General features: G+C 40.9%; 1 protein-coding gene across 7 annotated transcripts in view; it reads right to left on the bottom strand.

The window, feature by feature from the left end:
• Window positions 1-21,877, bottom strand: part of col25a1 (collagen type XXV alpha 1 chain) — a 142,150-nt gene that overhangs the window by 12,371 nt on the left and 107,902 nt on the right. For 6 of the 7 annotated variants that reach the window (XR_004212890.1, XR_004212892.1, XR_004212889.1 and 3 more), the window contains exons 10-23: window positions 18,578-18,604; window positions 17,081-17,125; window positions 15,163-15,207; window positions 14,720-14,746; window positions 12,568-12,612; window positions 7,207-7,239; window positions 6,871-6,906; window positions 4,974-5,018; window positions 3,447-3,509; window positions 2,250-2,318; window positions 1,433-1,477; window positions 1,155-1,199; window positions 822-899; window positions 18-41 (exon numbers count right to left, since the gene is read on the bottom strand). Coding sequence is in view for 3 of the 7 variants with exons in the window: in XM_031850877.1 (XP_031706737.1) it covers window positions 18-41; window positions 822-899; window positions 1,155-1,199; window positions 1,433-1,477; window positions 2,250-2,318; window positions 3,447-3,509; window positions 4,974-5,018; window positions 6,871-6,906; window positions 7,207-7,239; window positions 12,568-12,612; window positions 14,720-14,746; window positions 15,163-15,207; window positions 17,081-17,125; window positions 18,578-18,604 (627 nt within the window). In the remaining 4 variants the exon portion in view is untranslated. The remainder of the gene's footprint in view (window positions 1-17; window positions 42-821; window positions 900-1,154; window positions 1,200-1,432; window positions 1,478-2,249; window positions 2,319-3,446; window positions 3,510-4,973; window positions 5,019-6,870; window positions 6,907-7,206; window positions 7,240-12,567; window positions 12,613-14,719; window positions 14,747-15,162; window positions 15,208-17,080; window positions 17,126-18,577; window positions 18,605-21,877) is intronic. The other variant, XR_004212891.1, reaches the window with a different exon arrangement.

A 21,877-nucleotide genomic window follows, 5' to 3' on the forward strand; every position in this document is an offset into this window, starting at 1 on the left:
ACACAGAGCCTAATTACCGTTACTGTAATTGTGGTAATCTTCTGCAGTAGGCCAAAGGAGTGGTTATGGGCAGGAGGCAAGAGGATTGCAGAGGTCACACAGGAAAGAAACCTTTGTGTCAGCACATTTCGGCACAGATACACCCTCAAAATGTACTATTTATTAGAGAACAGATGATAGCCTGTTTATCTGTGGATGACGTACCCTGAATAGTGTCCGCTTTACCAAGAATTCATTCATGTTTCATGTTTCTTTTGTGTAAATTAGGTACTGCAGCAGTGGCAACTGTTAGACGGACATCCTGGCTGAGATGTTCGATCCAATGAACGCCAGACGGAACCATTAACTATCTTAAAAAACAGAACTTTCATCGATTGTAAAGATGCTACGTAAAAAGTCTTGGCTTTGGGCTATTTGGCTCTTGAGCTTTTGCACCTTTTGGGGGGGAATGTAGAAGAATAAATTATACCTCTTAAGTTTTCATTTCTATTCTGTTCATCGTGTCTTTGTGTATTCCTTCCAGTCCCGTCTTTCTCAGTATCCTCTGTACAGACGGAAACTATTTTCTATTAATTAACAAACCTCTGTTAGTGAAACCTTTAGGTGTAGTGCGAAGAGAGCCCAGACCAGACCTGTAAGAGGTCACACCTCAATGTATAATTCGCCTTCTGCTTTGTAAAACAGACCTGTATTGAGCCTATGCAAAGCCACTGCTACAGACTTGCGAGTTGAGTTCCCAGACCCAAACAATATGTCTTGCAGACAGTCTTTCTGAAGCAACAGATATGACAGAAATGTGGTTAGTGAAGTACTTGTCTGACCTGTAAAGCCTCCTGAATGTTTCCATTGTAGTCAATGATTTCAGTGGATCCTTGGTCTCCTTTCTGTCCAGGGGGGCCCTGCACATTATTGCCATCAAGAAACACATTTTAACTCATGTTCTTTCATACTGCACTCCCAACTTAAACATAACATCATTTCCCGCATTTAAGACCAATATCAGTAAAAAACTGCTATGGTTAGACTGCTGCCCCCTGTTGGTAATCAGCGTGAGATGCTGCATGTCATGGGAAATCAAAGCATTTCATGTTACTTGAGCATGAGTCATGAAATCATCCGAGAAACCGGAGAATAGAGGCGATATAATTGCTTACCTTTGGGCCAAAAGATCCAATTTCTCCTTCGTTTCCAGTCTCCCCCTAATGTGAGAAAACAAACAAAAATGATTAAAGAATCTGTAATATTATTATTACTACATTCTCCTTTGCAGAAAGCAGTACATGCATTCAACACAACAGCAGTGACTCAAAAATAGTAAAAACTGTGAACATCGAATGTTGGAAATCCAAGATCGGAATCACCTGTGAAATCTAACTGAAGGATCAGCTAATTAAGGGGCAATTAGAAAAGAAAACATATCTGCCATGCTCACCTTTGAGCCTTTCAGACCGGGTGTACCAGGCTCTCCTTGTGAACCCTGCCGTGAGTAAGAAAAAAAATAGATGGCGAACATGAGTCATGAGGGACACTTTAAAAAAAAGACTAATTTCTTGACCTATAAACATGAAATTGATAAACACTCTATTCATGGGTTCAATCTAAATTCCTCACAAAAAATATATCATTTAAAATGCATATCTCACAAAAGGAATATCATCAACTTCTTGTGCTCCTCCCGAGAGAGCAACACCGTCAGCTTCCCCTGACATGCCCGGCTTTTAATATGCCATATAGCTGCCAAGCAATGGAGAAAGTGTTTATTTGAACTCTGGCATTGATAAAGAAGGGGTTTCACTTTTGGGGGTTCTAATAGGATGTGAAACAGAACCGAGGGTCGTCTCAGTTTAGACTGGAGCTTAAGCTACCTGCTGGCTCAGTGCCAGACATAAACAATGGTAAACTCATTTATATTTGGTTTACTCTACGCAGACTCCAGGGAAAGCCTTGAACCCATTACAGCTATAATGGGTTAGCCAGCTCTTTTTGTTAAGATAGCCGACTATTTGAGGGATTGAATGGGCTCTTGCTTATGGATGCATTGTACTTGTTCTTATTCAAAACTATGGGAACTTTATGGCGTGTGCTTAAATCACCTTGGCTCTAGATGGCAGCGACAATCTATGACTTTCATGGGTGAAGAGACTGTTGTGAACAAGCAGAACGCTTTTAAATACATACTGCTGAATGAGCCAGTTTCTTTTTTAATGCAATTTGTCTATGCATTGCACACATGCTGTTGAATAACTGACCTTTGGTCCAAGGGGTCCAAGTTCTCCTCTTTCACCCTTTCCTTGCGGCCCGTGGTCGCCTCTCTCTCCCTATACAGACAAAAAGAGCAAACAAAGACAAGTTACCCCTGCAACCTGCATTCGTCACGGAGAAGTGCTGATCAGGGCCCAGTTCCTTTTTCTCGTCAGCAGAAGAGCTGCGATGCATCTTCTGACAGAACTTCAATTTCCTTAATGTTCGGCAGTATTGACGTGGTTGAGGGATCTATTAAAAAAAGCTCCACGCCCTTCTCGTGAGTTTGCTTACTCGGCAGATTTAAATGGTGAATCGTAGATACTTATGTTGAGTCAGCACAATCGGCTTACTGATTGTGAAGGTGAAATGTTATTTAAAAAAAACAAAAAACATCTGCATCAAGCAATCTTTGTCCTGATGTGAATATCAGGTGAATATTTAAAGAAAAATGCAAATCCTTTGTTGATAAAGTTTTGTGCATTTTCTCTCATTGTAAAGTGATATAAAATAGCCAGTAGAGGGGGGTGTGGTGTAAATTAAAGCCCATACTCTCTATTACTTATTTCTGATACTTAAAACCAATTGGGACTCCACCATCAATTCAATTAGGCTTTATTTTCTCTTCAAATAACTGCTTACTAATGATAACTTAATGGCACAAATAAATCTGCAAACTCTCTGGGAAAAAAAAAAATCAGCAGTACCCTCTGAAAAATTGGATGAACCCCAAGTTGTCTCAAACATAAGGAAAAACCATCAGAGGAAATATGTGCCGCAATGCTCCCTCCTTTTCAGCTCTACCCTGACATTTGAGGGAGCAATATGCCAGATGACAATGCAAAACCAATACACCTCGATTATCGATGCGCTGCAAACAGCCTGATGCAAAAGGACAATGAGAACATTAATTGTATAGTGTGACTGGATTATCACCGCTGGCTCCACAGTGTGATAATGTCACGACTCAAAGGGAGCGGAGGGGATTAGCTCATTCTGACCACTTCCAAGTGACATTTTGAAGAAACAGGGGCTTAATCACCCCGGCAAAGTGATAATAACGGATAATGAGACCATTAAACCCAGAGGAACTGCTGATTTCAATGACGATCGCACTGACAGGATGTGATAAAAAAAAAAGAAGCTGTCAAATCTGAAATATGCACTGTGAACAAGCTTATTGTAATCAAGCAAAAGTCACCCACCTTCGTTCCTGGAAGTCCTGGAAGCCCTGGCTCTCCCTGGGGGCCGAGGAATCCAGTCTCACCCTGAACAAAAAAAAAAAGCAGACATCAGGCATTTTTGGTCTAGCGTTACCTGCACCCGCCGTTAATGAGAACTGAACACATACAGTACACAAGATGAATGGCCAAACATCTGCAAAAACGACAGGCATGCACCAACTGCTCACACAAACACACACGCGCTCAGGGACACATGCATAAATCACGCACAGACACAAATCACCATTGGCTTGTTAATTCATCCCCTGGTTTCACATCCATTAATGACTCCCTCTTATGAGCCTGAATAGACGGTATGACTGACCTTGTTAGAAACTCATCAGGGCACAGGAAGCGTTCTGCTTCAAGCGGTGTGCAAAAACCAGGCTTTCTGCCACTTGTGAAGAAGCTTTCATATTTTTGCATTTGCCCTTTCACTTATGAGGAGTGAGCTTCCAGCATGAGGTGTGGTGCTTGATTTGATTTGCATTACATTTGATTCTGCAACCAGAGCTCCCACCTACTGTAGCTGAGGCGCTCTGGAAGCCTTTGGAGAGGTAATCGACACTTGCCTCTCAAACTTTTAAACATTGATAAGATAAAGAGCCAAAAATGCGGAGCAGAACAAAGTGCAAGCGGAGCTCAGAACCCGAGAGTGCTGCGTTAGCAGAAATATTGTTAGAATCCATCAAGCATTCAGGCCTCTTAAGTAAAAACAGGAGTATATTAAATGTCAAATGAAAGGGCTTTTTTTTTTATAAGGTCAGCACATAACAAGCACGCACAAGGAGAAAACCAAAACCAAAACAGCAACAAGCATCATCTCATCATGCCCGTGTGAGCATTCCTTGCATTCACATTATATTTCAAGCTAATGATCCTGAGAAACACTGAGGTGGTTGGTATTCTTTAAGCAAAAGATGGCTGCGAATTATTATGTGCCTCTTGTTTCCCCATCTGCTGTTTGTTTTTAATGGTAAACAAGCGAGCACTTTAACTAAACCAAGAAAAGCCTAATTCGAAAAGACTCTAGATAATCAAATAGAAATAGCACTTAGCGAGCGGTAGTTTTGACACATTTTTGCCCCCGAGTCTCTTGATGCCACTTGCAGGAAGTAGAATGGAGTTGTTGCCAGCGATGCATTGTTCAAATAATTAATTCATAGACCTCTACTGAAACTGAATGAGACCGTTTTCCTCTGGCATGTTCAAATGAAAAGAATCGACTATTTGGCCTTGTCGGTATGCCTGAGCCATTTACTTTTCAGTGCACTGAATGTACAGCTATTACTGTGCGTCTGCCACTTAGGCAGATGGAAGCTTGCAGTCTAGGTACAAATCACCACACAGCAGGAAAAGCAAGATTATGAGACCGTAATGTGTCGCGCATGAGGCACGACAATGGGGTTGGCGGAGTTTTGCTCTGAGCTCTGCCACAGATGGGCTGAAGAGGATGGACAGGGACAACACTGGGGGAATGACTGGGGATAAAAACAGCGAAGCATTTACCTTTATCCCTGGGAGTCCAGGCAGCCCTGGAAGTCCTGGCTCTCCCTACACAGGAAGAGTGTGACATGTTACAGCCAAGCCAAGCTAAACTGAGTCAAGCCTCATTTGTGGGCTCTTCGGGGTTCTATTAGCCCTACACTTTATCTATTTGTGTTTTCTCTGGCTATCATGCTGCTGTGATTCTGAAAAGCGGCCTGCTGCCCGCAAGTGTATGCGACCTTTCGTTTGCTTGCGGTAAGCATTAGCAGAAGGCACTGCACATGCACTTGCAAACCAAATCATGCAGCCATGGCTTGACAGCGGGATTAGTGCTTGTTATAACACTCAACCTTTCACAAAGTGCAATTGAGTTTTATTTTTATGATTTTATTGGTTTGGGCAGGTGTGAAAAGTTATGGTTCCTGGAAGGAAAAACTGTCAGATACTTTGGATTAAATTAGCTAAAAGCTGTTTGAGAGAGATGCCGTGGCTTCGAGGTCATTAGAGTTTGGCGGCGCTGGAAGTCAAGAGTTGGTTACCGAGGTCGGGTCATTGTCAAGTTGAGAACTCCAAACTCCCATTACATGCAAGTTTGACGAATGCACATTTGATTCAACTGTGGAAAAATCAGAGGTCAAGTCTCTTGTGAGGCGTCCGCAAGACTTTCAAAACAAAACGTCTGACTCTGGATAGTTTAACTCTCTATTAAGACCATTGTATTTATGGCATATGAAAAGAAATGATTAGCGCAGCACGAGACCGATCAACTGTAACGTCCCTCATGGGGATCAGAAAGAGGGCTGTACATTTCCATTGTGGCTAATGAAAGCAACGGAAAACTAATGAATAAAAGTCTCTTTTTGTGGACTTGCTACTTCACCAACACTTGAATGCCATCCAATGGTAATATTAAATGGGGAACCACAACTCAATCCTCTGATGGCCATTTTGATGAGAAGTATAATTTGTAAGTGTGTCAGCACAAGCAGAACGGCTGTAAAATGAGAGATAAGATAAAGCAGTTTAAAAATTAGTACCGGCCACAAATGTTGCAGTTGCACCACAGCAGCAACAAAAAAAAAAAAAAAAAAGACATTTGCTGAAAGCCCCTCAGTCTGTCTGGAACCAGTTTGTCCAAACAGAGAAAAGAGAAGGGGAATTAATGGGGCGCAGCACTTGGGATTAAAAAGTGTAGTTAGATGGGGCACTGGTGCAATCTTGAAGCAGTCTGGTCAAAGGACAAGTAATGGCTTTTATTTCGTCGGAAAATAGCTCCTCTTCTGCTGCATGCTTGTTTTATTAGTTTCTCATCGGCAACTGTTTCCTGAACAATATTCTTGGAAAGTGTGAAACACCAGAATAAAGAATAAAAACTGGCTGACAGACGCTGCTTAAAAAAACGTCTATAGGACTGCTGCAAAGCAAAGTGGTGGGATTACCTGGTGGTTTTAGACGATCATTTTAACAACAGGAAATGGAGCAAAAACATCAGCAAAGACTTAGTATATCCAGAGGTTATAGTACGATACCTGGGCTCTTATGCTGGCTCAAAAGAAGTATCAAGCCAAAGTAAATGTAAGATGAGTCAGAGCACTGTGATGTACTAAAGTTCAAGCTGTACCCATGTGCAATCATCCATTTTACACTTTAAACAGCGAGGTTCAACTGAGCTTGGAATGCTCTTATCCAAACTAAATCTTGCACAACAGACACCTTTCACATTAAAGCTTGTTTAGATGTGTGTATTCACTTGTTTCACATTTTCTCATCGTCATGTACAAATAGAGACCTATTATCATTAAACACTATGTATTCAACAAAATATGGTTAGTCTATATGACAGAAAATGCACTGCCATCACTGCTACAATCTACTTCAATTTACTGCTATCTAAAGTGTAGCAAAGTGCAATTATTACCTTTAGTCCACTTCGTCCAGACTCTCCAGGTTCACCCTGAAATACATGCAAAGGGTTTTCTTTTGAGCATTTTGACCAAGTATCAGATCAGAAATGTCGACCACATTACTCTATATATGTTAGCAAGCTAATGTCAGTTTTAGTATGTGAACTGTTAGAGGATATTTACATAAACTTCCAGGTATAACTAATAACTTTTGCCGATGTAAGAAATAGTTAGCTTGTGTAGTGCAACCTATTTCGGTGAGACTTTAAAATTACCCTCAGCAACATACAAACAGCTGGTTCAACCCACACCTAATTGGAGGACATGGAAAAACGTTTAGCTTAGCTTACCTTGATGCCCGCTGCAGAGGAGCCTGCATCTCCCTATAAGAGAAAGATAACAAATGAAAATTAGAAAAGGTACAACATGGAAAAGTGACAGAGGTAATTACAAGATTGGATGAGTCTTTCTGCACAGGAACAAACATTATCGTGCAATTACAGTTAACAAAAAAATATAAAAGAAGCCTATTTTTACTGAACATAATTTGTCTGGGTGAAATCCAATTAGAGAGCGGATTGTCTGCTATTCAAAGCAGTGTTCAGATTGAATGTACCTTTCACAGGAGTTCGAGACAGCCTTTTTAAAACTATTGTCGCGAATCATTTCATTGTTTTTATACCGTCAAGAGTGCAGCTGCATACTGGTGATGACATGAAAACAAAAAGCTGTACAAACAACAACCATTTTCATTGCATCTCTTCAGGTAGGCTACTGAACGAGAAGTAGACAGAGCTACCTATACCACATTTTCCCAGCAAAGTCATCCAAACATGCAGAGGTTCCCTTCTATGCACTGCATTACGACTGCAGTGTACAGTAAAAACACGTAAAACAAGGGGCCAATAAGCATAATTATGGGTGGTTGGTGGGAAAAGGGAGCGGGGAGAAGGAGACTGGGTCTTCAGCTCTGGTGTGGACTCTGTGGTTTCACTACACGTACGCCTTGCGCTCAGAAGTTGCTGAAGGAATGCCTCTCGCCCCTCAGCTTTTTATGGGAGTCATTACGATGCATATAGCACACAAGGCATGTTTAATTGCAGCATTTTTTTTGCAGACAATAAACTGTGTACTGTTTACAGCTGGGCTTTGTCGCATACTGGAGTGTGCCTCTATTCATATTTTAAAAGTTATCATTCCAGTTTTTAGAAGGGCATTTTCATATAGATATTTTATGGAGGGTACAAAGGATCCAAGAGGATTAACTTTTGCCAGTTGGCTGTGCATACAGGCTCATCATATTACATTATCAAAGATGAATGAAAGGCTTTCACATGATGAAGTTTAATGTTTTTGGTCAAAAACTACATGGATGTCATGTCGCGGTTGACCTAAAAAATTATAATAAAACAGGAAACTGTATGCAGAGAGAGGGCCCATTATTCAGATTTTTTTGAGTAAGTGTTTCAACAAAACAAACATCAAAGTCAGAGCTGGTGTACACCTGTTGCTTTTTGGCAGGGATAGATATCTAAGAATGCCTCACATCTGGACTTAATTGTTACATCTTATACAGAAACGAACCTACATAATGTGTAAGCATGATTCATTTTGTCCCCCATTGTTAATCTCAGCAAGATGAGACCATAAGGAGCTAATTCTGCAGAAAATATTAATTTACAACGCATTTGAGACACTTTTAATTAAAAAGCCGCCATAAGATATGTGAACACAAGTGTTGGAGGATGCCACACACGCAATTAACACTTCACTCCCCTGCTGCTAAACTGTTTGAGCCAATTTTTTGACAAGACAGACACAAGTGACACATAGCCCAAGGACCAAGTAAGAGTTTTAACGAGTTTAATCTTTTCCAAATGATGTACTGTGAGATGGAAAAAGTGGTGGAATTGGGAGGTGAGCTGAGGTGTGGCAAACAGTGCTGAAATGTCCCAATTGGGCCAATTACCATGGTGAGGCTACAAGCCTGTGATTCAACCGCAGAGCCGAGCAGGACCGAGAGCTGTCACCACAGCTCCCCTTCATTATAGGGACCCAGAGCTGTTGCTGCATATTGACATTTAAAGATAATAGCATGGAGATCTCATAATGTGTACTTGGTTAATCAGGCCATTTCCCAGCTGTTTGCCTGTGAGAGAACCAATGAGATGGAGAGAATTAATTGGCGAGCAATGAAGCCAGAGCAGAGTTGTGACAAATGTAACCCATAAACATGACTCCTACTCAAATTATGGTCATTAGTAAAGATGACCAAATTTAGCGGCCTCAGCTGAATATCGCTCCCAGGGCGGCGAGGCCCCGCCAACAGTTGAAACACGGCCAGTTCATAAGAGCTTGGATCGGATCTTAGGATTCAAAAATGATACCAAGCCCTGTGCCACACCGGCCAGAGCCAAGTGCTCAGCCTGGAAGTTCCCAAAACCAATTCAAGGGTTTACTTGGGTTTATTTTTCTTTTCAACCTTTGAAGAATGTGCCCATCTCTGAAGTTTAACTTTCTCAACAAGAGGAGTCACAGTTAATTTCACACCTAGTTAAACACTTAGGCAGAATGCAGCAGAGGTAAATGGTTTAGAACTAAAGCCTTTAACTGCGGTGATGATTTGTTATAAATGAGGCCAGTAATGGACATGCATTGCATTTACTCAAATACAGAACTTAAGTACAATTGTAAGATACCTGCGACTTGCTACTTTTACATGATTATATTAATATAATGCATTTGTATCTGTGAAATAACTTGTTGTTGAGCACCCATTACACCTGACCTACAGGTTTTCTGTGTGGCAGTTTGATTAAACACAACTTTATTTCAGAATATGCACCATGTGGGCACACCAATATAATGTGTGGAACTAGATTTTGACACAGGGCCTCTCTACAAGATACAGCATCTCTAAAGCTTACTAATTAACACGTTATGTCTTTGTTTAGCCCGTACAAAAGCTGAAGTGTGAAAAATGACAGTTGTTGCTGTTTTCCGGGGGTTTGTTTGTGCCAGATTATTTCTTGGCGAGGGATAGGAAGTTACCGGTCCTGTAAACATTAGTTATGGTCTCAATAGCTAGTTTCAAGTCTTTTTTCAATACGGCATGATGTTCATTTTGTACGTTATGGTCCCATTTAGAGTAAAATAGATAATACGATTTAGGGCGTGGCTACCTTGTGATTGACAGGTCAATACCACAACGTTGTTCGGTCTGGGAGTTGTCTGTGTTTTCATCTTACAACTTTAACCCTTCCATAGTGAGTTTTCAGTTCGTGAAATTGTTAAAAAGGCCATATTTAGCGTTATATTTAGGTCCACCCTACCGTGTCACTTCCCCCTGAAAAAAAAGAAGATGGCCACAGCCAAAAACCAAGATGGCGTAGGCCAAAACGCCGACCACAAACCAATGGATGATGTCACGGTGACTATGTCCACTTCTTATCGTCTATGGTTTGATCCAGTAGAAGATTTAGATAATATGTACTTTTACCTAAAAAATATATTTTACTTCGAGTAGAGTACTTCTACACTCTGGTATTACTTAAGTAAAGGATCTGAGGTACTTCCTCTACCACGGACTACAAATGCACTCAACATCCAATAATGAACAGTGTCATACTGTAGGTGTATTCTGATCTAAAGCATAAAACAACAGTTTTGTCATTCAGAGAGATTTAGAGAGTAACACATTGTATGTTCTGGGTTGTGAGGGAAAGAGATTTAAACTTGTGTCTAAGAATAAACGTGCGTATCACTGAGCATATATGTCCTGTCAGTTATTCTCTTTCCCAGTCTACAGATCCCCCGCCGTCAAAACAATCTCCCTTTGTATCATGCAAAGCCCGGTCCGACTGCTTGCACTGCCATTACTCTCCCCGCTCTGCACTCCCTAAGGTCTCTCTGCTCACCATACCGAAACTCTCACTGCCTCACCTCTCACCCCGCGTAACCACATTTTCCCTGCAGTGCGTGCTGTGTATTGTTAACCTTGGCATCATCAGCGGGGAAGACTAAGGATGCTCTCCCCTCCCATCCCCTCCTCTGTCCCCTCTTCTCTCTGGTTTGCTCCTCCGCCAGTGAAACAATAATATCGGGTGGAGCGATTGATCCGACACACTACTCTGATGACAGAAGGCTCAGTTTGTTTCCTCTAGCCGATCCTGTGTCCTGTGTGTGTGTATACATATAAGCATGCAGGAGACGTTTTCTCTTTACTTGCACTGTAACATCAATCAATCCTTTGTGTATCCGACATGTGTTAAACTCATCCGTATACTGAGTCACATCTTGATTGAAAAACAATTATTCCGACCATATGTTGTGCACTATGCTCACTTTTACATCCTGAAATTGACGAGCTGAGAAGATGAGGTAATCCAAACTAATGATAAAAAAAACCTCTTTGTTTCCAAGTCTTTACACTACCTTCTGTCTCTTTTTATTGCTGAATACAGTACTGTATGCTCTTGAAGAACGAATGGCAGGTGACTGGCTACAGAAGTCTGAATTCCCTTGGTGCTCAATTCCACTTTTTCTTTTTCACCCCTGCAGCGAAAATCCATCTTTTTTTTTTGTTTTTTGCTTTTACTGCGTTGAGGTAGACCAGATCAAAGCGGCCAAGAGCTGCAAAGTTTTATCGCCCTCCACTTTCCTTTCTGTTCACTCATTTTCCACAGACGATATCCTGCATCTGTTTCCCTCAAATGGTGTCTTTTTTGGCAGCCGTGTTCAGCAGTCTTTTAAAAAACTGAGTACCCATAAAGGGAGAAAATATCAAAGTTGTTCTCCGCTGAACAGCAATAAATTGGCAGTGACGTTTTGAGTACACTGCTTCTAGTCCTATGCTGGTCTTTCAGTTGTATTTTGTTGTTGTACCTAACTCAGCATCTCTAGCGAAAAAGCAGCATCTCCTGTGAATAAAAGAATCACAATCTTTTGTGTCAGCTGTCTTTTCTTAGCAACCGTGTTATCATTTTTGGGCAACTTTTGGGAGGACTCTTTATCCTTTCCCAGCAGTGTGAGCAGGTTTTTGCGTGGGCTGAATCCACATTTTCAAAGAATTCTCTATTCCAATCCAAATAATTATTTGGTTTTCTGAAATGCTTGAAAACAAATGTGATGCGTAAAGAGGCCCAAATCTTGTGAGGTTGCCCAAAACAAATTAAAGTGTGACCTATTTTCATAAATGCTGCTACAACAAAATAATAACAACAAAGGCAGCGTGAAAGGTCCTAGATTGGATGCATAATCTGACTCAGGACATGATGTCAATGCACGGAAACAAAACAAACATGAAGGTATTACTTTAGCTCTGAGCAATGAGTCCAGCAGAGCTCCACTCTGCCTTTTGTTGGAACTGGATCCCAACTTGACAGAAGCTGTCTTGATGATAAATGATCCCAAATTAATGCAGGAGCCATCCGACCAGAAAAATGCAGCGTCAGCGTAGCATAGCAATTAAGTCCATATTAAGCAAAGAGGACAGATCAAGTGCCAGGATGATTGCTGTTGTGCAGCCTTGACTACAGGTGATGGGACCTGACCTCAGCTGCTGCTGCTGCTGCTCTCCACAGGTCTCCTCTCAGATGGGTAACATTAACTGTTTTTTTATGTTTTACAGCCACAACCAGACTCTGCTGTTTCTCTGTGCAGGTTCCAACACATAAACACAGACAAGGGAAGTTAAAGTGGAATGTACATACCTTCTCCCCTATATCACCTTTCGGTCCATCTTCCCCCATATCGCCCTGTGATGAAATCACACAGAGGTAATCAAACTCAGTCCATTGATCACAAGAATGTGTCAATGCCAAAATAAATAATAGCTGAGAACGGAAAATCTGTAGAAAAAGATATGAAACATGACCACCAGATTGTTTAAACATGCATAACACACGGGAGGACTTCTGTGATTGACTGCCGTGTAAAACAGCGTGATGGAGAAAAAAGCCAAGTACATTGTACATCTTGAATTTGGTCACTAACTGAGTCATCGCACATGGTTCATACAGTATATGATTGTAGGTGACGTAATATACACTTTGTGGAGCATTGTGGAGGTCCTAAACTCCTGGCATTAACTGTGAAGAACTTCACTTCTAAACCCACAACTTTTCAATCTTAGCTGTATGAAATAGATTGAATGTCAGGCCTGTTTTTAGCCATGCTAGCGGCATGGCACTATGGATGGCAATGTCGGCTAAAATATCTAACAATGGATGGTTTCCAGACAACTGGTCTGAAGGAGCTAATTCTACTGTGCTTACACGCTGAACTAAGATGGTGAACAGTATTATACCTGCTTCTTAGCATGCTGATGTTAGCTCAGAGCTCTTGCTGGTACATGAGTTATCATTGCACGGCTTTAAATCCGGTTGATTTCATATCAAAAACATTGTAGTTCATTATGTTCTAAATTTGAAGGTGAGCAAATCCATGGATTTAAAATAAAGGGTTGTGTCCTTGTGGAGGATATTATACTCATATCAGAAGTTCAAGAAAATGAGCCTCCTGAAATAAGCTCTGTGCTTCTCAAACAATCCGTTTTTATCTGTTAGAGGCTGGCACTGCTTTGTTGAATTTGCCTTCTGGCTATTTAGTTGGCACCCAAAGCCAAAAACAATAGTTTATGTTAACATATTTGGCTCATAGTACTTTGGAGTGAATTTCAGTGCTGTCTTTGGCAGTCTTCTGACTGTCCTTCACTTTTCCTAAATCCACATGGTTTTAAATTATAGCCTAATCGATCGTGAATCATACAATTCCAAGAATTTGAAATCAAAAGGTTGTGTTTTTGTGGAAAACATTTAAAAATATTGAAAATGAGCTTACTGTAAGAGGCAATAAACCTGACATCAGGCGTTCATCAGTTTAGATGCATTGTTATTTTTCCATCCATCTATTGGTTAGAGGTTAAAATGACAACTAACAGGGAGTCGGAATTTGAAAAAAAACATGCCTGGCTGGCTCTTTACTTCACTAACAAAGCCAAAAACTGCATTTTATGTTAATAAGTCTCAAAAACTTGTCGTATTTTAAGTCTTTAATTCCCAGCCTGAGAGAAGGGACTCAACGCGATTACAAAGATTGGAAATACAGTTTTTTTCTTTCTAATATTAGCTTTTCCACAACGAAATAATGGACAGTTTTCCCTTTTCCTGCTTGTAAAAACTCTTCAAATTAATCAATCTTGAACGGGAACATTGACCTTTGGTCGGATTGCTCACAACTCGTAGACATGTGACAACACCAAGGAATGACGACATGGCTTCATATTTACCCGATTGACCTGAGCTCACGCCAAAGCCATCTCCTAGATGCAGTTTCTCTAAGTGTACATTGAGCCATTGTTTGCACCCAATCTCCACAGAACACCAGTGATGCTGTGATCAGTGGTTGCCTCATCATTACAGTGAATCCAATGTGTTAACGGTGGGGAATAAGTCTCTGGCTTGAAGAAAAACTCAGAACAACAACTGAGAACGAGAGCCTGAAGGCCAGTTTTGTGGTCGATGAAGAACAGTGAGTCATCACCTCCCTCCCCGTCCTGTCTCACTATTGACGCGGTCCGTGTTAACCCCACCCGCTGCTGTCCAACAACAGCGAATAATGGCACTATTAGAATTAGGGAATGGAGAGAATAGGCCTATTGTGTGGGCCTGGACTAATTTTGTGACTCACTGAATCATTGACTCACTGGTGGCCAAATCTCAGATGGGTGTTACCTTTGAAAAAAACGAGGTGGAGTTGTGGGAATTAAAGGCAGAGCTGCCGTCATGACGGCTGTTCTTACATTTGCTATGATATGATACTGATGCTACCAATAATGGTTGGTGATCTGAATTAGCACTTTACCTTTTCACCGTGCTCTCCCATTTCACCCTGTTGGGAAAGAAAGCAGTATTAAACACAGTATTAAACATAGAGAAGCTCGGGGGGGGAGTTATGTTTATTTGGGGAATTACTGTAGACAGTCAGGGTCAGATAGTATCTGGGGTTAGATTAAGGAAATTCTCCTGTGTTATGGCTGCTTTTTCCCCAGACAGACCCCCCCCCCCCCCACCACAATTTCAATTAATCTAAACCCATTTTCTGTGAACTTGATCTAACATGATCTAACAAAGATGAAATGTCTTGAATGAATATGAATGTTTTCTAAATAATAAATAAAAATGTAATTAAAAAATTCTAATTGTGATGAAAAACAGATTTTTTACTTCAAAAACCAAAAAAAGTTTTTAAGAGAAATGATCGTCGTGAATTTACAAGAATAAGAGCACACACAATGTGCACCAGACCTTGGCTCCAGGGACACCGTCCAATCCTGGGATGCCAACATCCCCCTATGGACAGCATAACATACACACAGTGGCTGTATTCAGTGTGCTGTCTCAGCAGTGTGAACTCTGATTTAAGGTCAGGAGATACACAAAAACTTCACATTTTGTTCGTTATATAGAGATTATTTCTAACCTTAACAGAGCTTAAACTTGTGTCGTCACTGGACAGGTGTTATGCATTTGCAGGATAGTTGATAACAGAGCAGCAGATAGGATAGATAGTGTATTTTTACTTCATTGTATTGTGCTGTACAGCTACAGCTGAGTAAATTCCATAAAATTCTCCAAAAAAGTACCAAAGTATAAACTAAAGAAGCCGCAAACTAAATCAGAATGTAGGGAAGATAAACAGGCTGATTAAAAGCTTCATTATCTCTGGTCTGGTTCTGAACAAGCCAAGTCCATCTGATTCATGCCAGTTTGCTGCGGATGTCACTGAGAAACTCAGTCCATCTGTTGCCAAAAACAATTAACCTAGTGACCTTTGTAAACCTACCACATCATTAGCCTTTTACATAGCAGCTATTATCAAACCAGAGACAACTTTAACAGGATGACGCTGATTATTGTAGCCAGAATGGAAAATCTGTCATTTAAATCAAAATACATGTGAATGGGCTGCTCAATACTGGTCGTATTGTGGGGAAAACTGGGTTATTGAACGCACTTTCATTTCATTTTGGTAACAAACTGCACTTATTTTTCTTTCTCAGTGCCTTGTTGTTTTCATTTTTTCCCACAATGCTTTGTTTTCACGAAGCATTATGTATGATCTGTGTATAGGGAGTATCCCCTCAGCTACACACTAGTGGTGAAACTTATCATAAATACTGGAATCATGTATCATCTATCAGCCCACATATGGAAGTCATTGACGTAATGATGATGATATATTGCCATAATGATGATGGAGTCTGATTAAAACCTCCTAACCTGGGGCTGATAAGGTTTGCATTAGTAATCATCCCCTTTTGGTAGATATCTATGTCAGATCAATACGATGTCTGCCAGTCAACCTGCCACTGCTGGCGGAGCAGCCGTTTTTGCTTTGGACTTCAACTTTCTGCATGAGTGACGGTTACATACCATAACAGATTCTCTTTTATAACTGCATTGCACAGCATTGGCGTTCTATTTCATGCTGGCAAACCAGACTCCCGACACAAGTATGGAATTATGCCTTCAGCTTTTGCTGTCTCCATAGTCAGTATTGGCTTCCACTCTGGTTTCTATTACAGCCATGCGTGCCTCTCCGCTCATATCATATAAATGCATGCTTGAGATTAGGAAGATGGCACCTCTTAAATCATCTCCCCATTCACTCTCGTTTTTGTTCTGGAATAAACATGCTTTGCCTTTTTCCCCCCCCTGTTGTAAAACACCTGCAATGTGTCTTCTTTATTCGGTTTGAGAATGAAATGCAGAAATGAGCTGAGAGTGTGAGCAGATTCAGAGGCAGCCGTACTTTGTGGTTAAGACTCGAGGATGCAGCCCAAGGGGGGATTTCTCCCAAATAGGATAGCGATTTGAAATTGTCAGAATGCATGGCAGAACGTCTTTAATGTGAAAAGTGCAACACATGGCCAAAAGGGCTAATGAAAAACTCTAAGTATGTTAAAGTCAATCTTTTGAACATAAAATACTTTCAGGTGTGGATAAAAGTTAACTTTTTTTTGCATGTGTATTATTTTGTGACTGAAGCGTTTTCCCATGTTCAGGCAAAACTTTGTTGGGCTGTTCAATTTCCCTAAAAATATCCATCTGAGTAAGACAACTGAAGGAGATTAACAAAACTAGTCTAAACTAGTAGTAAAGCAATATGTACCACAATCATCAACTGTATTATTTGCATATCTCTTTATATGAATGACCTCACCTTCAGTCCATCAACACCTGGGTTGCCCGGAGGCCCGAGGAAACCCTGAGAAATAACACACAAAAGGCGTTAAGGTGTTTCATTTCATTCAACAATCACACTGTATTTTGCTTGCAAAGAAAGTGGACATTGCAAAGTTATGGTTATCAAACATTAAAATATATGAACGACAATGTACTTTTGCTACTCAAAGAATAGTCACAAACTGAACTATGCCACGATACCATCAAACGTCGACACGAACACACAGACGTTGGATTAAAAGCAGACCTGTCTATTGTTCCCATACCCACTTCAGTGTGTGCTGATCTTACAAAAACCTTGCCAGAATAAATATTGCACATCATATTTTTAAAATCCACCATGTTATGGATGTCACAGGGAGAGGGCAAGAGTGGCTCTGCTGTGAGAGAGGACAAAGTCAGTGAACTTTTTATACATACTGTAGCTCTTGTGTTTGCATGTGCTCCTTTAACTTACTTAAAGCAGATGATTGAGACTCTGAGGTTGTACCAAGCATGTTTTAATGAACTCCTACTCTCTTGCATAGCGGTTTGCTTATGTTGGCTATTTGTGCTTCTTCGTAATAAAAATGAATTACTGTTACCGTGGTCACATTTATACATGTATCAGAGATGAGTGAAACAATGGTGCATGGACTTGAGGTAATGAAATAACGTCTTCTTTTATCATTTGTTATACTTTATAATCAAACTATAACATGGGATGAAGGAGAATGGATCACATTACAGAGTGAAAGCAGATAATACTTTCATATTATAAGTATAACTATATGATTCACACTCTGTATCATGTTGTGACACCAAATCAATCAGCACGGTGATGAAACTTGAATAACTGCTAAACACAGCACTACACCAGCAGCAGATCTGACTGAGTAACCTCTGGGCCTGGCTTATGAGTCATTAACACGGTGGTGTATCATCATTGACCCCTCCACACACCCCCTCCTACGCCGACGGGAGGCCTTGCTGACAGATGACAGCGCAGACAGGAAGTGTCTGATTGGGTTACACTGAACAAACACTGGCAGCTACCTGATGGCTGGATATGGCTTACATCTGTTCCCCACATCAGCACCACCAGGGAACCGGGGCCTGTATTGCAGCGCTTAGCTCCAGGTTCTCTGTTCTCTGTCTCCCTCCTAGTGTTGTTCAAGCCTTAACTCTCCTCTTGTCCATTTACTTGCCCCAACTGTGGCCCTGCCTCACTAATCTCCAAGTAAACGTATTCAACATTCAGCACGTGTTTTTACAGCCATTTGTGCAACTTGTGCACAGTTACTATCAAATCCAAAACATTATTCTACTGCTAAAGAAATCCTCCCTTGGTTTACGTTAGAATTTCAACTTTTCAGTGTGAAACGTATTTTTTTAAGTCATTCAGTGAATAACTTAGTCAGATAATCTGATTTTATTTAAATAAAAATAAAAATTAAAAATGTCAGTGGAACAAGAAATGATTCTCTGGACTTACCTTCTCCCCTTGTGGCCCTTCAGGTCCCTATAAATGAGAAGCGAGACAAAGAGAGAGAGAGAGAGTTGAGGAGAAACAGGACAAAAAAAAGTCCATGTCAGATGAAATAATATGATTTCCACAGCCAACACGGTCACAGCAGAGAGACTGGCAAGGCTTTCTGGTCGGATTCCATACAGTGAGCACACACCCTTCGGGCAGAACCGAATCACAATCGATCCCTTGTTTTACTCTGAAAATCACCCCGTGCCTTCTTTTCATTGAGCTTCACCCGAAACATGAATCTCTAATGAGACCATGAATAACAAAATCTTTTACGGTTTTATCTTTCATGTCAAGCTCTTTCTTTATTCATTTTAGCAACTGTAAAAACTTGTTTGGCTGTTCCACATTCTAAGCCTACAGTCCAACACACAGAGAGGTTCATTACCGAAAGAGGCCAATAGTTGGAAAGCCTTACAAAGCTAATAAGCTAAACAGGGCAAAGAAAAAGGCGCCACATCCCTAACTGAGATATAACTCGGTGATAGATGTGTCTGGGAGGACAGTTTCTATTTTCAACCTGCTGTTTACCCCAGTAAAACCGGAGGCCATGTTGGACCGCCACCCTCCTCCACTAGAACCTGTCTGCAGGACTGCTTTATGACCTAAATGAGAAACCAAGCTGAAAGTTAGGTTCTTCCATTTTGGCTTCAGAAGTCCCAGAACTATTGCAGTACCCACAGCAGTTCATCAACACCTTTACGCCTGGCTGTGATGACACTTCATGGTGGCCAACATTTTCCTCCCGGTCGGCTCAGGATCTACGGCGAATGGTGTTATTTGGCTCATCACTCTCAGTTGAGCCAAGGCCAAGCAGACCGTACACCCCACAACCACTCTACAACAGCTTTCCAGCATAATTGACAAAAACCTAAGACTTGGTCCACTGATGAGTGTAAAAGGTTTGTATACCTGTATTTGAAAGTAGCCAACGAGGACACATTCCGGTTGAAACGTTTTAAAGTCAGTGCACATTTTTTTTGAAGAAGACTTGAAGGTTGGTGGTGGCCAATGTATGCCTTGTGTCCAAAGCACCAACGGATGCTTTGGCTCAGCAAAACGGACCATAATAATGGCAAATCTTTCTGAGAATAAACGGTTTGTTCGTTCTCTTGTTTGTTTTTTGCTGGTGAAACAAGGCGACCACCAAGTAACTGAAGCTCTAAACTTTCCCATTCTAAATTTCCATTTCGAGTTCTCACATTTACAGAAATGGCCCACACAGTTACAGCTCATTTAAAGCGCATTCCAGCTGCACTTATAACAAAAACCTCAATGAACAACTTTCATTATCCCAGCCGACCAAGAAAAAGGTTTTCCTCCCGCTTGCCTTTAAAAGTCTTTGTTGGCTGTCCACAGTAGGGTTTGGTAAACATCTTTATGACCCACTAGGTATGTGAGAGCATGTGCCACTCGCCTGAGCGCTAATTAGCTTGGCTACATCTGAGAGCACTCAGGAGCTACTGGCTGAAAAGGAGATTTTTCACAAAGTCAAGGGCCCTTGAGGAAGTCTTGGTCCTGGCACATTTTTTCTCAACTTTGGGCCCGAGGAAATAAAAATTGGGGAACAATCCAAACATTTTCATTCAAAAGGAGAATTTTTTTTCAACTAAAAGTATTCATGATAGCACATGCTCAGCATACAGCACCCTCAGCTGCCTCATTTAAAATGCATGAAAGAAAAAAAATCTGCAAATGTGCAATATCAACAGGACGCCCATTGAAGTCGAGCATCCGAGCACAAATACAAAGCACTGAATGTTCGCCGCTTTCATTCATGACTCGGAAATGACAAACAATGAAGCAATTGGCAGGTCCCTTCCCACACTCAGACTGCAGTTTGAAGAACTACCAGAGTGTGCATTTCTCGCTAGCGTTCACAGGGAAACTATGTCGGCTGATCAAAGCACAGAAGAGCTTCATGTTGGAGCTTTCTGTTCAAAGCCTCTGTTTAATTTAGCAGATTATTGAAAAGGCTTTGCAATACAGCACAGCTGATTACATTAACTTAAGGAACTTTCAGCTTTATATTTTTTGACAACCTTATTGTTATCCTAAGGTGTAATGTAGCAAGAATATGGCACATATAGACCATCCAATCAACCGCAATGTTGACCAAGAAGCAGCTCTGAAATACATTGTATCCCCTTGTCTCTCATTGGATTCCAGTTTCCAGTAGAGTGGGTGTCTATTTTAAATAAAATGACAGTGTTGACAACTGTATTATGCTAACCTTTATGGGTTGCAGTTGCCATTAAGGTCTCTGTGGTATTTTCCTTGGTAATCCATCTAGGGCTCTGATTAATAACATTTTTTGTTTTAGTTTTTTAAAGCCGATTCTGATATATTTTAGACTAAATACTTATTTGACTATATATTCAATATCATTGGGATTGAGTATTTTCCACTAGAGTCACATACTTGGCACTCTAGATAAATCGTTTGCTCTATCTTAAAGTCTTACCAACAGTCCAAAGACCAAAGATACAACAGAGAAAAACAAAAGAAATCAACTTGGAAAAACTGACGAGAGAATGAAAGGGAGGTTTTGGTTGAAAAATATGTAGATAAATGACAAATATAGCTAGGTTGTTTATGCCTTCATTATACAGGCATATTAAGTCAATTAAATCCCTACATGCATGCCATTGTGCTTTTAAACAAATCATGTGAGTCACTGGCGCATGTTGGGTGGTTATGGAATGAAAAGGACGCAAGAGGAGCAGCAAAATTGAAAAATAACACCAAAATGCAGATAGGGGAGTTTTTTTCCCCACTGACACCACATACAATACACAACTGTTTTTTTTATTTTGTCTTTTTGAAGCAAAATCAAGTCCCAAATAAAAACTGTGTGCGAGGCTTCAAGCCACCTTTAGAGAGATGAAGACCCCCTTAATTTACCCCAGAGAGACCTTATGGCACTGATGGTTTTGAATTGAGTCCTGAAAATATTTCCTTTTTCTTCCTCCCACCTCCCCCCCCCTCCTCCTTGTTGCTTCACAAGGGCTTAATCCTTCTAACCAGCACCATATGTCCTGGAAGGCTGCTGGAAAACTCTGGAATCTACTTTTGCCTCTTTAACAATAGCATATACATCAAAAACGCTGAGCTGTGTCAAGTGGGCACTAGCTCCTAGAGCACCATAAAAGAAGCAAAAGTTGGTGAAGGACCAACCTCAAAATCCCTACCTCCAGTTGACTTGTGCAGATCTAAAAGGGCCGATCAAAGATTATCCTTTAAGCTTGCTGTACAAAC

The sequence above is a fragment of the Anarrhichthys ocellatus genome, unplaced genomic scaffold, assembly GCF_004355925.1.
Source record: "Anarrhichthys ocellatus isolate YVR2014 unplaced genomic scaffold, GSC_Weel_1.0 scaffold11, whole genome shotgun sequence".
NCBI lineage: Eukaryota > Metazoa > Chordata > Actinopteri > Perciformes > Anarhichadidae > Anarrhichthys > Anarrhichthys ocellatus.